General features: G+C 35.8%; 3 protein-coding genes across 6 annotated transcripts; 2 read left to right on the top strand and 1 right to left on the bottom strand.

Moving 5' to 3' along the window:
• Positions 1 to 2,775: 2,775 nt before the first annotated feature.
• On the bottom strand, positions 2,776 to 7,464 carry LOC125194472 (alpha/beta hydrolase domain-containing protein WAV2-like). 4 transcript variants are annotated; one of them, XR_007171763.1, is made up of 10 exons: positions 7,227 to 7,464; positions 6,123 to 6,158; positions 5,911 to 5,989; positions 5,579 to 5,633; positions 5,263 to 5,379; positions 4,313 to 4,477; positions 3,653 to 3,890; positions 3,522 to 3,557; positions 2,937 to 3,113; positions 2,776 to 2,859 (listed from the first exon to the last, which is right to left on the bottom strand). XR_007171763.1 is itself a non-coding variant. In XM_048092708.1 (9 exons), the coding sequence occupies exons 1-8, from the start codon at positions 7,462 to 7,464 to the stop codon at positions 3,523 to 3,525; spliced, it is 963 nt and encodes a 320-aa protein (XP_047948665.1). In that variant the 3' UTR covers positions 2,776 to 3,113; position 3,522. The 4 variants fall into 4 exon arrangements, 3 of the variants coding, with proteins under 3 accessions (XP_047948665.1, XP_047948667.1, XP_047948666.1); XM_048092708.1 differs by having other exon boundaries at positions 2,776 to 3,113; XM_048092710.1 differs by having other exon boundaries at positions 2,776 to 3,113; positions 5,579 to 5,640; positions 7,227 to 7,446.
• A 117-nt stretch (positions 7,465 to 7,581) lies between these two features.
• Positions 7,582 to 13,724, top strand: LOC125194471 (omega-amidase, chloroplastic-like). The gene is made up of 11 exons (XM_048092707.1): positions 7,582 to 7,932; positions 8,261 to 8,377; positions 8,669 to 8,893; positions 9,061 to 9,154; positions 9,981 to 10,055; positions 10,366 to 10,444; positions 11,144 to 11,159; positions 12,105 to 12,185; positions 12,557 to 12,639; positions 13,019 to 13,117; positions 13,486 to 13,724. The coding sequence occupies exons 1-10, from the start codon at positions 7,693 to 7,695 to the stop codon at positions 13,104 to 13,106; spliced, it is 1,098 nt and encodes a 365-aa protein (XP_047948664.1). The 5' UTR covers positions 7,582 to 7,692; the 3' UTR covers positions 13,107 to 13,117; positions 13,486 to 13,724.
• Positions 13,725 to 14,090: 366 nt separating this feature from the next.
• Positions 14,091 to 14,965, top strand: LOC125195101. The gene is made up of 2 exons (XM_048093298.1): positions 14,091 to 14,277; positions 14,583 to 14,965. The coding sequence occupies exons 1-2, from the start codon at positions 14,091 to 14,093 to the stop codon at positions 14,963 to 14,965; spliced, it is 570 nt and encodes a 189-aa protein (XP_047949255.1).
• The last annotated feature ends 970 nt before the right edge of the window (positions 14,966 to 15,935 follow it).

The raw sequence follows: 15,935 nt of genomic DNA, 5'->3' as shown, positions 1-15,935 counted from the left end.
AGGATATTATTTAAAAATATATATATAATTAAATTCCTAAGTCCAATAAATATCCAACCAAATTAAAAATAAAGTATAATTATATCAATATGAATTAGTATATGGGTCTAATGAAATAAAAAATTATAAAATGCTCTAATGAAACTAAAATACACTGGTAAGAAACTAATAAACCAAAAATTTGTAGAAGGATCTTAATAAACAAAATACAATAACACAAGGAACCTAGATATGTTTTTACCTTCGAAAAACTATGTTATTTTACATTATGCATTTTTATTGAAAGAACTATATAGTTTGACTAAGTTTTAAATTGGCCATCTACATTCAACTCAAAAAAAATTGGTCTTACACATAAAATTTTATATCTTTTGATCGTAAATATTATGTTTTGGTCCGTATTTAATGGTTTTGTCAAAAAATTAATAGTCAAAAATATTTTGACAAAAGTAGTAACTTAATTGCATTTAAATTAAAAATTTAAGGAGAAGAATCCCTTTTCATATTTATTTTTCTTTAGTATTTTTTTAAAATTTAAAATGTTTCTTACCTTTGTAATTAAAATGACATTTAAATCACTAATATGGTTAAAATGTTATTGACAATCAATTTTTTTTGTGAAGTCATCAAATATGGATTTTTACATACTGTGTAAGAGTAGAAGATATTACACTTGCTTTCTAGAATAAAAAAAGTCGAACAAATTTAAAGAAAAGAATTTTAACCTATATTGTAGAAGCAGTAGCAATGTATATATATATATATATCTATAACAATTATTTTGAGCTGAATCGTTCATATTTTTTGATATATTGCAATATCGCATCTGAACTTTTACCGTAAGGCTGTGTGTTTTTATATGTTAGAAACAAAATAAAACGGGCGTATGAGCATTATTATACTTCTAATATTAGTATTTGGTTTTCTGAATATTTTTTTATTGCATTATTCAGGTGGAAATAAAGAAACTATCCCACTAGTCTAGTAGGGGTATTGTACTGGTTGATATGCTTTTCTAGCAAAAGCCCATTCTTTACCAATTTGAGAAATATATCCAGGAGTTGTTCAGAAATTTTTGTTGACACTCAAAATGGGAAGAAATAAAAAAAAGAAGCTTATTATGCATCCAATTAATGCACTTGTTTACCCCTAGCTGGATGTCCTTGTAAGTATGTCCAATGAAAAGATTATGAATTTGGTAAAGAATGTATAGTAAACTATATTGTTGTAAAGAAATCAGCCAAGAAAAACCTAAATTTCTTGAATTAATACATATTGATACCAGGTTTTCCATTTGATGCTCTTCTTAGAATGGTAAAAACATTTATCACCAATTATTACTCGATACTCACGTCATGGACTAAATTAAATGTCTAATGTTCCCTTATGGATAAAGTTGTTAGCTTATAGGAGTATATATAATTAAATGTCTAATGTTTTCCCATATGGACAAAATTATCCTGCACATCTGCAATAATACAGATTATGCACAAAAATTATCTAAAATCTAGATTGAATCTAGATCTCCATTTTCAAATCTAATGGACTAGAGAGAGAGTTTTAAGAAATAGAAATATGCCTTCTTATTTAAGATAAACTAAAAATAAATTATGTCATTTTTATATGGAACGGAGTATCATCTAAGAGGGGGATTTTTAGCCAAGTTCAACATTATATATACTCTCTTCAGTTTCCTTCAAATATAAACACTTTCTTCGTCTCTCTTAAAAGTAGAAACTCTTCATTTTAGAAAATGAGTCTCACAATTCACTAACACTAATTTCAATATTTTTTTTACTTTCTCCCTCTAACATTACCCATTTTTTTTCTCTCTCTTACTTTACCAATTTTACATTAATATTTGTACCGTTTGCAAAGTTTCTATTTTTAGGAAACCGATGGAGTATAATATTATGTATGCAAGCATCTGTCTAGTTAACGTAGTGTTAGTAAATAGTAAAACTCACATTATTATTAGAGTGTGTTTAAATTGGTAGACAGGGATATTTAAAGTGCATTAAATGACTCAATCTAGTGTTTGATTTGTTGCTTAAATTTTCTGTGCGGCTTGTTCAATGGGCAAGGGCTCGTTAAATTAAGGCTGGAAATGATTATTTTATTATCATGAAAAATTCAATGATAATAACCTATGCAACACTATTTCAATCTTAAATTGCATCCAATTAGTAATATAGCTCTTAGTCTTGAAAATATAGAAAAGGTCAAAGGATAATTTTGAAATTTCCTAATATAACATGACTTTATATAACAAACCAAACATGTATTATTAAGAACTATAGATAACATACCATCAATTCAAACACCACAAATAAAAATGAAAAACCAATAAAAGCATTGTAGCAAAATGGTTGTGTTCTAAATGAAAGTTAAACTTCAATTCAAACACGCCCATAAAAATATGTATATTTAAAATGACACGGAAACTAATGCATAATACGTAAAGTAAGATAGAGAAAAATAATAATAGTTAAAGTAATGTTAGTGGATAGTGAAACCCACATTATTATTAGTGTTTAATGAATTGTAGTGGTAGGTCATAGTGATATAAGTTATAAATCAATTGACGTATATGAGGAATAAGTTGGAGACAACCCTTCACAAATGGAAATGCCCATATTTTTATGAGATAGACGAAAATAGAAAGTACACATATTTCTATGGGACAGAGGGATAGACTTTTAACTGTATGCTCCATAGCATTTGAAACAAAAGATAAAGATAATATAGCCAACAACAGAACTTGAGGTAATACGATGAGACGAAGAAATATGTTCATATTAGCATGCACTACGATTAGGTCCAAACTAATAGACACTAAAAGCCACCAATTCCATTTACCTATAAAAGAAAAGTATTTTCTCTAAGTTGTTCATACAAATACAATTATTCTAGATTGGAAATGGTGCAGTATATACCAGGGCCAGCTCATATATACCATAAAGCTTCCGACCTCTGTCGTACAAAATTTGTGCCTCAGAGAGAAGCTCTTAATGACACGAATTGTAGCAGCCATCTTCAACCACATTGCTTTCAGTTACTGCAAATTTTAGTTACTAAAACTCCACATCCCAGCACAAAACCCCCACATTAATCTGAAAGAAACAGAAAATATTATAGCAAAAAGTATGAGGCAACAATTGGTCGGAAAAAAAATCCAACTCTGCAAAGGATTTGCCCCTATTTATAGGTGCCTCATAATTTTCTCAAAGCACAATACAAGAGATAAAAAACTAGAGATGTACACAGGGGAAGCAAGGAATACAGTTAGATGCTTAGTTACATGTCTAGAATCGAAAGCTATAAGGAGAAATTTACAGAATCAGAGTCTGGAACAACAGAGTCCATATTCTTCTTGTAAAGGGTAGAGCTATAAAGGGCCAGCATTAAAGAGTAATAACATGCTCATGAATAGCAGACCACCTTGCTGCTTCATAAATATAACTAATAGACAAGAAGCAGAATAAATAGACATTTGGGCCTAGATGAATCATCATTCTTACTCTAAAGATGGTGCCTCAGCTTGAAGTTTGGAATACCTAACGTGGTAAATTGAAGTCAAAATCCAGCTACAGAGAGTACAGTGCAGCGTAGATATTCAGGAGATAGGAGCAAAATAAATCCAGAAACTTACCTGCTTTAGAGGAGCCACTATCCTTCTTTTCTGGAACTGTTTTTTCCAAGAACTCCTGAATTGTTCTCCAATAGCGATCACCACCAGACAACCATGTATCCATATGCATGCCCGTAGGGAATTCTACAAATAAACACTGCTGATTACGTGCAGCTGCTTTAGCATATAGCATCTCCATGTGAGATGGGGGAACCATTTCATCTTGCAGTCCAGAAAGGAAAAGGATTGGTTGTTTGACCTATGCAGGTTAAGAACATAAGATGTTAGGGAATACTTTTATCATAATTAACACAAAACTTCTCTTTCACAAATGACAAAATTAAATAATGGCAGAGTATTACTGGAAAGGAATGATTGACGAGATGTAGCCCGTATATATACAAATCTGATAGACTGAAGGGATTGAGATAAGCATGGTTAATTCACATTTGAAAATCGCCAGCAGTTGGTGTACGGCAAGAATTATTGAATTGATCACTTATCTTAAATTTATTGGTAGCAACTGAATTTGATAAAGACTCATATTCTAACATAAAATTCTGAGCCTTTTAAGCTTTAAGCCACATGGAGCTTATTGCCAGCATACTTTTGGCAAGACACCCACATAACCATAAGCAGAACATGTGTAAAATAATAGACTCTATCAACATGTAGCCTCACCTCTCCAATAACATCAATGGTGCTCCAGGGGGAGCGAACAAGAAAATTAAGAACTTTAGGACCCTTGGAACCACCTTTTCCAATAAACCACTTCAGAAATGGTAAGATAACGCCAGCCATATCCAAAATGGATGTGAAAGTATTTTCCAGTATCAGTGCAGCTACCTGTGATAGCAGAGAAAGCATGATACTATGAGAAGGGGTGGGTACATTTCACTAACTCCAATAGGACAGAAACAATATAAGCTAAAAGTATTGTATCTAAAATTAGTCATAGAGCGAGTCAAGCAAGGAGTGCAACTGTTCCAGACTACATCATATTTCTAAAACTTGAAAATGAAAAGCAAATGCTAAAAGGCTAGCAACCCATCACTATAGAATTAAATGGATATGAAAGTTTGAGGAGAGGAGATGGTGACACATTAAAACCAACATTGCTGCATAAAAAAGTAAAATGCAAATGTCAGAGTTTGTGTTAGTTTGCATTTTACATGCAATTTCCCAATTCCCAACATTAAAAAATTTAGAACAAACTAGGAAATGATAAGTACAAAGTACGAGGCAAATGGAGCATGCTGCCAATACATATTAGTACAGTATTCCAACTTCCACATTAGTTAATGTGTATTTTAAATTTTTAATCCACATTATCACAAGTTCACAACTGCAATCCGTAGTTGTGCCACTATCTACTCCATTAGCATGATATCAAAAGATATGAGTATTATTTATAAGTACAATGATAAAGGTAAAAGAAACGGTTGCTTATATACATCAGTTGATCTGTAGGAGCAGTTTAGATGCATAGAGCAGAAGTTTATGCACAATATGGCACCAGTATTCAAAGGAAGGTTTCCCCTCCTATACAAAATCACTCAGGAGGGAGAGAATAAAAAAAGTATGGAAGATGAAAAAGAACAATGGTTCTCAGCCTGTAGGGGTGATATTACCTTGTCTGGGTTGTTTCTAACTAGCACAGTTGCAACAGCTCCCCCAAGAGACCTTCCAAAGACCACAATTCTGGAAGTGTCTATATCTACTCTTTGAACCAGATGGTCCAAAGCAGCCTGTTTAGTGGGAAAATGGCATGAATTATTATGAGTTGCATCCAACCCATATCAACCCCCAGGAAAAATAGAAGTAAAAAAATTAAAATTAAATATAAAAACACTGCAGAAAACGGTAATCCTCGTCCTCTCTAAGTAAAGGCTTACAGAATTGATTGCAAGACTTTTTTATGTAAAATATCAGGAGCAGAAGGCAAACCTGAGCATCCTTAGTGATGCCATGTTGTGAAGGGAACCCATCACTAGCTCCATAACTGAAAACTTCAAGGCAGAAAATTAAGCTAATTCATTTAAATAAGCAAGCACATAATGACCAAATGTACCGAGAATACCATCAAAAGGGGATGGGAGAATAAGAGCAGAAATAGTAAGGAAAGAGGTAAACTAGACTAGGATAAAGCATTTTCAGAAGAAAATGATACATGTATTCCATAGGCAGCACTTCGAACTAGATGCAAGTTGATACACAGTACACACATAAAAAGGATAACAAACTCTGGTTGCAATCTGCATTCTAGAAAAGCTGCTCACCCTCTGTATGAAAGCATGAAAACATTGCATTGCAATCGCTGTAACATAACCCGAACCATTTCAAGACGATGAGCAATATCTGTAATTAATTAGTCAAGGCCCAACAAGATATGCACAAGTGACTTCCCAAATACGAAACACTGGGAGCTACCTCTTGTCCTCTACACATCAGACATTGTCAAATTACCAATAAAGAACAATAAAAGGGATACTGCCTGCATTTTCCTGGAAAAAGAGAATAGTTGGACCTGAAAAAGTCATGAAAACATGTTTTAGCATTAGTAAGTCCAATCGATAATAACTTGCGTTTCAAATTCAAAGGTAGTCAGAAAAAGAGAAGGCTAGAAATAAGGAGGCACATAATATTGGAGTAATAATTTTTCAATAGATGTTTCTACTTCTAGACCCACGCTCTTTTTAGATAATGTCAAAGCATCAAATATTTTCTCTCCTTCAACCCTCTTCATTATTTTACTTTGAGTCTTTGACTGAATGCACAGAGAATAGAGAGATGTATATCTGGTCTTTTTATGTCCATAATTTTCCAAACTTGAGAAACTTAGGCCTCAAGACAAAGTTCCAGAGTAAACTGCCCATCCATCCACTCCACTCTCCAATCAACAACACAAATATTCATACTATTATCTAGTGATTTGTTATACCACCAGTTAATCACTACCACACAGTAGTCGATCAACTGAAGAGATGAGACTAATATTGGTTTAGTTAGTGATATGTTGCTCACATTTTAGCAGCTGATACCATAAATTCTAAACTAAACTACGATTAGTATCTTAATCATATTGGCACTGAGACAAAATTACTATTCAAATCATATATGGCAAAGAAATTAACCAGCCCCTACCACCGAACTCTGCTTGTTAATGCATACTATGTATCTAAGTAAATCTAAAATGATACTACTATCAACTAAAAGTATTTTCAGAATATAATTTTGCCAGCAGTTCTACAGCATGCTATTCCTGTTTTCCTGCCTCAGTTCTAATATTTCTCATTAAGCCATACATAAATGTTCATAATAAGTGAATTATATAGCCTCGAGTCCAATTTCCAAACTCGAAGCCACTAATTCTCATAAAAATCAGTACGCAGCATCTAAATCCAGAGATCACCCCATAACACTAGCCAAAGTAGAATACGGAAACTTCTTCTACTCAACTCAATGCCACAAATCCCTAAATATCTAGAGTCGAATCATCAGAAAATTTAGATTCATTAATTGAAGTTAAATCGCAACTCCAAAGAACCCAAACTCAGTAGAGCAGACACAGAAACCTAAAAACAAAGGCACAAACCTTTACAATCGGAGGCGAACTTGATGAACCAAGCATGGAGACGGACGCCGTCAGATGAGGTGAGCCAGACATCCTCGTACAGGAGGCGGAGGCGGGCAGGGGTGATGGGGTAGGATTTAGTGAGGCCGGGCAGCACGGGCACGTAGACGAGCTTTTCCTGGAAAGCGACGAGCAATGCCATGGCGGCTACCACAATTCCGCCAACTCCATAGAGCAAGACGCTCACGAACGACACCATGGATTGACGCACGCCCTTCTCCCTTGATTTTCTCTCTAGTGCTTTCGAGGGTGAATTCGAGTGCGTAGCATGGATCGTCGATCGATGCGAAAAGAGAATTGAAAGAGGTGTGTGTAATGATCCAAACGACGTCGTTTACGGAAAATGGACTTTTCTTTTTTACCTACCATTGAAAACAAATTTTAGAGAGCGACCTGCGTGAGTACTAAATTTTACACCTGCTTCAAGATGCTCTCCTCTTCCTCAGCTCAAATTCGAACTCTCCATTCCTCAATTTCCCATTCACTCTCTCCCAAAATCCGATCGTACCTATCTAAGAATTCGACATTGCGCGCCAGAATAAGCAGCTGTGGTTTTCCCCCGACGTCCATCCGTTCAATTTCATCGGCTACAACCACCATAATGGCCTCCGCAGAGGAAGCTAGAGTGCCACCTGCAATTCCGCCACCAACTCCTCCCGTTACCAAGGCAACTTATATTGATTCACCTTTTTCATATTCCGCAAAAGTTTTGCACAAATGTGGCGTGCTATCATTTTTCCCTTGTATTACGAATTTTCAAATTTGGGGCTCGTTGGCATGGCATATTTTTGTTTGTTAAGGCTATTTTGTTGATTCTATGTGTCTAGGTACAAGCTTCAAGTTTCTTGTGTGGTCGTTTGTTATGTTCTGTTTCTCCTTGTTACATAGTAGTAGTACTAATATAATTTGTAAGATGATTTATGTCTTTGCACTTGGTGAGAATAGAGAATTTATTGACTTGGATGAATTTACAATTTTTCTGCTTCTTATTTCAGTTTAAGATTGCACTTTGCCAGCTAGCAGTTACTACTGACAAGGAAAAGAACATTGCTCATGCTCGTCATATAATCGAGGGTGCTGCAGCAAAGGGTGCTAAGCTGATTCTTCTTCCTGTAAGTCATAAGCTTAAAATGATTCTTTTTTGTTCTCACATAATTAGTTTCTTACAATCTTGTTTTGTTAGTAATTCATTTCTAGTGGCTGTTCAAAAATGAATCTTGAGTCCACCTAAAAATGAATTGCAAGAAACCTAGTATTAACTGTACATAATTACTGAACTAATATACAGATTTGAAAGTACTCGGACAGAATGTTAATGGTCACCAAAGCATAGTTTTAGGGGTCAAGATAATATAGATTTGAAATGCTAAATATATGTTTTCATTGTTTGTGCTTGGTGTCAGGAAATTTGGAACAGTCCATATTCAAATGATAGTTTTCCAGTATATGCAGAGGATATTGATGCTGGTGGTGATGCATCGCCTTCAACAGCAATGCTGTCTGAGCTTTCTCGTAGTCTAAAGATAACGATAGTTGGTGGCTCAATCCCCGAACGAAGTGGTGACAGATTGTATAATACTTGCTGTGTCTTTGATACAGATGGAACGCTTAAAGCTAAGCACAGGAAGGTACACGTTCTTTCTTGAAATAAATTAAAGCAGCACACAATCTTTCATTTCAAAAGCCTTAATTAATTTACTGAAATTATTGGGATCTCTCAACTAACTACTCCTTCACCTTGTTGGAAAGTCTAGTGTGGTGAATGGTAATTGAAGGTCCTTCTCGTTGTCTACAGATTCATTTGTTTGACATTGACATTCCTGGTAAAATGACCTTCAAAGAATCAAAGACCCTTACAGCAGGGGAGACTCCCACTATCGTCGACACAGGTTCTGTGTAGCTCTCATTTCTCAATCTACTATAGTTAAATAACTTTATGATACCATTATGAAATTCAGTACAACAAATTTTAATTGTTTATCAAGTATTTGTTGTGGAAGGTTAAGATCAATATGCTTTTAAGGCTTTTTAATGTATCCTTTCAAAATTTTCTAGCATTTTTTGAAGTTACTACTCCCTCCATCCCGGATTAATTTGTCCCACTTCACTTTTACTATTTTTGGTAGTGGACCCCATATTCCACTAACTCATTTCTACTCACATTTTATTATAAAACTAATATATAAAGGTAGGACCCACATTCCACTAATTTTTTCAACCCACTTTTCATTATAATTCTTAAAACCCGTGCCCGGTCAAAGTGACCCGAATTATCTGGGACGGAGGGAGTATATCTTTATTTTTGAAGTTAAGGACCCTTAAATTTATGAATTGAAGTTCCTTTTTTTATATCACCAAAGTTCTTTTGTCTTATACTGAACAGCTTTTTCTCATCAGCCTTGTCAAGTGATTTCACTTTCTAATTCCATAGCAGTCTCATCGTGTGCTCTAAGTTTTTCACATCTAATGCCAATTCAATCATGCTTTAGTTGGATGAATATTCAGTTTCCTTCTCCTTATGATGTTTGCATAGCCACCTCTTTGATGAAAAGCTGAAATAAGCTGTTGAAAGCTCGGTTTGTTACTTTGCCTGGATTGGCCGACTAATGCAGTCAAACATGATTTTACTTTACTGAGGTTTTATGCATTACCTTCTATACTACAGAACACACACTTTAGCTTCTTGAGTGTATAACCAGAGTCTCTTTTATGTAGATGTTGGACGTATTGGTATAGGCATATGCTATGACATTCGGTTCCAAGAACTAGCAGCGATATATGCTGCCAGAGGTACAGTGTGTTATAGCTACGAGGTTACCTATTTCAAGTTTCTAAATGATTCTTCCAAAGTTCTACTAGACATGTATAAGGTCAATCCGGTTCTTACTGAATCTTATACGCCTGGTTATTTGCTGAAAGTTATCTCCATTAGGATCTGCTTAGACAAAATGCTGATTCATTTATCAAATTAATGTGATTTTGATTAACCTATGTCAGTTGTTTTGTTGTTCTACTTAGAAGGTTTAAAAAAATCATGAAAATAACGTTCTTATCTACATGGCTTGTAGCACCTAATTACCTGCCTCTTCTAATTTGATAGGTGCCCACTTGATTTGCTATCCAGGGGCCTTTAACATGACTACTGGTCCCCTTCATTGGGAGTTATTGCAGCGGGCACGGTAAGCTAATGGCCAAGCTTCTTATTACAAAGATCTGTAGCTAATGTTTGATATTATTACGAGGGATTGCCTAGGTTGATTGAACTAGCTAATTTTCCGCAGTTCACATCAGATGCTAGACTGCTATTATCAGTTTCTGAATTGCCTGTCTCTTTCTGTGGATAAGAATGATGGCAAACATATGATTGTAGTATCTTTACATGGTCCTTCCTTTAAGCCTAAATAGAAATCGTCACAGTACTATTCCTACTGCTAGAAGCTTGGAATGGTCATCTATTGCTAGCTTGATTTGAGGAACGAGTTTTTAACAGTGTGTTATTTATGTTTGTTTGATTTGATAACATCAATGACGTTTCACATGATTATAACTTATAAGTGGGTGTCTTTAACACGTCATAAGCATTCTGTATCTGTGCCAAAATCTTGATTATATGTAATGCTTGTAGTGAGGAAGTTAGCCCATGAGTTTTTAAAGATCACATAGTGATATGGAATGTGGATGTGGACTAGTCTCAGTTACTCTATAGAAGCATCCTTAGATGAATTAACTTTTAATGAATATTTTGCATGGTCAATAACTTTTGTCTCATGTGTGCAAATTTACTTCCTGGTAGAGTGGATAGGTTGAGGAATATATTCTTTCCTCAAGTTATGTGTTGTTTGAATTATATTACTGATGCATTTCTTCTTAATATTCAGGGCAGCGGATTGTCAGGTATATTGTTATTTCTAGCTTTTGATTGTATTATGAGTTATGTGCTTCTGACTGCTGAAAGCCTGAAATTAGTCAGATATAACTCCATATTGTATTTACATGATACAACTAGCCATAATGTGCGCATCCATTTTAATGTTCTACAACTCTCAAAATTCAATTCTGAGTCTCTGACTAAAGATATGGAATTATTTGCTTGGAGATTTTAATCATCTATAAAGGGCTACAGATGAAAATTGGCCTACAGGATTTTTCCATTTATCCTTTATTCTATCATTAGAATGAGTACTTGAAGTGGTTAAATGAGTCATTTATTAGCATTTAAACATAAAATTTGATTGTAATTTTGTGTTTAGGTTGAGGAAGTCTGTTTCTCTTCCTCTATCATCTATGTATATGACTCCTAAGTCCTAATGTCTGATTTGAAAGTCAAATTGATTTAAGTACTGTATAACAGTTGGTTACTTGATTATGTACTCAGTACAATGTCATTAGACATCCAAATCAAAGAATTACTTAAAACTATTTATCATTATTAAAAAATCCTTAAAATAGTGGATCTTATTTTGTTTTAAAATCAGTCTATCACTAACAAGACATTTAATCCTTAATGGAGCTGTCTAGTTATTTCAGCCCTAAATTTGAGGATATAATGACTTAAACAGTTTATAGTATAACTGCAACTGTTTAAATTAAATGTATCATATCTGCACTGTAAGAGCCACCAAATCAACCAATTACCATGAACCTGACCTTTATCATGATTATTACTCTAATCAATGTATGTGTATATTTAGTCATAAAATTGACCAATTCCTATGAACTTGACCATAACATAATTGTAACTGGTCAGTATTTGCATGATTAGCCACGAAATTAATCAGTTAACATGTACAGAGTACATGAATGCATGCGAACTAAATTAATGTTGTGATTGTTTGGCAGTTGTATGTAGCTACTTGTTCACCAGCTAGAGACACTGGTTCTAGTTATGTGGCTTGGGGGCATTCTACTCTTGTCGGGCCAGTAAGTATACAATTAGGTTAGGGTGCATTTTACTTTTATTCCTATTCTAAATTTCGGTCAATTAAAGTTAATAGTATATTATTATTTATACCGATTTAAGTGGAATAAGTTTACTTAAATGGCATGATTCCAAGTGCTAGTGATTTAAGAGTTTCTTGACAAGAATGAGTTGAATAAGAAAACTATCATGGTTCAATAACTGATGAATTATTAGTGTTGACGGCTCAACAACTCTCGTGCAAACACTAGGGTACAATTTTTTTCATTAGTATATAATGAGAAAAAAATGAGTTTGGAAAATCGAACAAAATTTAGAATATGAATTCATTAAAGTTAAATTCACATTCATATAAAGGAACTCTATCTTGCAGTTTGGTGAAGTACTTGCAACCACAGAACATGACGAGGCGATAGTCATATCCGAGATTGATTATTCCCTTATTGAGCAAAGAAGGTAATGTTGCTCATTTACACGCACAAGTATAGCTTTATATTGCGCATTCATATCATTGTTTACCATTACAGTTGCGTTGGCACTACTTTTTAGCGAAAATGTCTATCTTAAATTTGAAGATCTCAGATCTGAAACGATATGGCAAAACATTCTCTTCAGTGAAATTAATAAAGAACTCTTAATCCTTTCCCATTTATGTCTTCGCATGTATAAAATCCATATCTTGTTTCTTGGCCAAACAGATTTTACCTTTTACCCGTCCTTGATTCTTTCATGACCACAATCGATGCACTTAAAGTCTTTTAACAATTATATCCAAGTTCAATATTAACTCTCTGATTAGGCAATCTCAACTTGTCTATTTCTTGTTGTGTTTCAGAACATACCTACCATTCCAGACACAACGACGAGGAGATCTTTACCAGCTTGTTGATGTCCAGAGACTTGGCTCAACAAAAACTGGTTAAGGTGGAAGCAGGTAACTAACCATTTCCACCATACTTCAATATCTGTCGATGAGGTTTGATTTTTCGATGCAAGCTAGCCAATCGTGCATAAACTGAAACATGCAGCGCAATAAATGCTCAGTTGATGTAGCATTAGCCATATTGGGCGCATATCCTAACTCAGAATGGTTAAAAAAAATTTACTCCCATTAATCCATGTGGAAAACTGGGTATGACTGAGTTGAATTAGAAGCTTGCTCCATAGCCTTTTAACTGTAGGTGGTGGGAATGTTAACATGTCACAAGACATGATTTTGTTCTCTCTCATAATTGGCTAATGCCCAAACTACTCGATTTAATTCACTGTCTATTACCTAACAGAATATGATTTGATGTGCAGGATACTGTTGGTCTGTTGGAATTCAATTCTGTCTCTACTTAACAACGGCAATAGCTTTTGGTTTTTCTTTCCTCAAGACTCAAGTTGCAATGCACATGGGTTTATGTAAACCTAGTCAGCCCCTCTTTTGTATTGCTTGTAGGAATGAATAGAAACGAGGCACATTTATTCAACTCATGACTTGTTTTTTCGAAAGAAATTTGAAATTTGAATATATGTGATATATTCTATTCGAGGAATCGAGGTGGGTCTAACTAACCATGGACTAGTCAACTTTGTCGATATGGCAAATAATTTATGTATCTAACGGCATCCGCAAATCGTCCGTCACATCGTCCGCCACTGCAGCATCGCGGACGATGGGTTAACCATCGTCCGCTGACGATGTACCCGATACATCGTCAGTGGACGATGCGCGGAGGATACCCCATCGTCCGTCGCATCGTCCGCCACTGTGGACGACGCGGACGATGCTCACGCGTTTTGTTTTTTTTTTGAAATGCTGACGTGGCGGTGCATAGGACGGGATCGGCGGGACCCGGACTTACGCCGTTGCGAATTGCACGGTTGCGATCCGCCAGTTGGCCTACGACACAACAACGGATATGTTCGACGAGTACCTTCATGTCGGGGATACAACTGGCGGCAAATGTCTCAAGAAATTTTGTAAGTTAGTTGTGGAGCCTTTTAGCGACACATATTTGCGACGCCCGACTGCGATGATTGCCCAAAGCCTGATGCGGATGCACGAGACGGTGCACGGCTTCCCCGAGATGCTAGGGAGCATCGATTGTATGCACCGGCAGTGGAAGAACCGCCCGACGGCGTGGAGAGGCCAATTTACTAGCGGCTACAAGGGCAGCCACCCGACGATGATCCTAGAAGCCATCGCTGACCACCACCTCTGGATCTGGCATGCCTACTTTGGTGTAGCCGGTCGAACAGCGACATCAACGTCCTCAACCCATCGACCCTATTCGCCGATCAGTGCAGGGGTCGCGGTCCGGCCATCCGGTTCAGCTGCTAACGGCCGCTCACATCATATGGGGTACTACTTGGCCGATGGCATATACCCAAGGTGACCTGTTTTTTTGAAGACGATCAGTTTGCCCAATTTGTGAGAGGAGAGTCTTGTTTGCGGCAAAGCGGTGAGTCCGCGCGGAAGGATGTGGAGCGGGCTTTTGGGGTGCTTCAATCGCGGTGGGCAATCCTGAAAGGTCCGACGCGTTTCTGGTACAAGGAAGTCATCGCCGACGTCATGTATGCGTGCATCATCATGCATAACATGATAGTCGAACAAGAACGTGGACATGTCACCGATTGGGTTGATGATGAAGCCGGATCTAGCTCCAGCACGGCGACCTCGCCTGTCACTCGAGGATTACCGGTGGGCTTCGGTGCGGTTCTGCAGCGACAGGCCTCAATGCGCAACCAACAAGACCATACTCAGCTCATGACCGACATGATTGAAGAAGTTTAGAACCGCAACCGCCGCCGTTGAGAAATTGTAGTTTTTTTATTTCGTATTATAATGTTTGAATTTTAATAAAATGAAGTTGTTTTTCCAAATTTTGAAGTATTTAAATATTTAAATAACAGATAAAATGCTTAGGGCGTCGCTTAGGACGGGCTATAGTCCGCCCACTGCAGGTGGAATGGGAGGAGGATAAAATGCTGACGTGGCGGTGCATAGGACGTCGCTTAGGGCGTCCAACTGTGGATGCCCTAACAAAGAATTTTAGTATTTTACAAAATATGGTCTACCCATAACATATTTGTTGAATGTGTTACTTAAGGATAATAACACAAGATATCTTTTTATTACTAACCTATGATATGAATTAACTTTATAGTAGGACTGTAGGAGTATATTTTTATAACCAAGTAGGTTTAGGGCTAAAAGTTTCTACCCATAAATTTTTTAGCCTGACCTAGCTTAAACGAAAATTGTTTTAAGACTGATTACTTGAACCGAGTGGATCGGATTAATTGAAAATTTTCTTTTTCTTTATCATCAAATATAATTAATTTGTTTTTAATAATAAAAAGTTTTATGCTTGAAAAGTATAAAAAATTGAATGACAATCATTGATGTGTTAAATCATTAACTTTCAGGATGTAATTTTTTTACTGTCGTAAGTTGGTATTGAAATGTCACTTACCTTCACACAGTCAATATGTTGGGAAATAAACACAGGCAATCACGAATATAAAGGAGAATTAACATAACGAATTATTTACCCAGTTCGATACAATGCGTATCTACGTCTGGGGCGATGCCAAGCCAGGGATTTCACTATATAATTTTAGGATGATTTTACAATGAGGGAGCACCTCTATTTATAAGCACAATAGAGAGCCCTAATTCTAGTAAAACTAGGAAACATATTCCATAAGGAAATATCTTCTATGGAATAAATCTATCACAAGGAAATATACTTCTAGGAAAC

This window comes from Salvia hispanica, chromosome 6 (assembly GCF_023119035.1).
Source record: "Salvia hispanica cultivar TCC Black 2014 chromosome 6, UniMelb_Shisp_WGS_1.0, whole genome shotgun sequence".
In the NCBI taxonomy this organism is placed as follows: Eukaryota; Viridiplantae; Streptophyta; class Magnoliopsida; order Lamiales; family Lamiaceae; genus Salvia; species Salvia hispanica.
The sequence above is the reverse complement of the archived record's forward strand: the minus strand, read 5'-3'. Positions and strand labels throughout refer to the sequence as shown.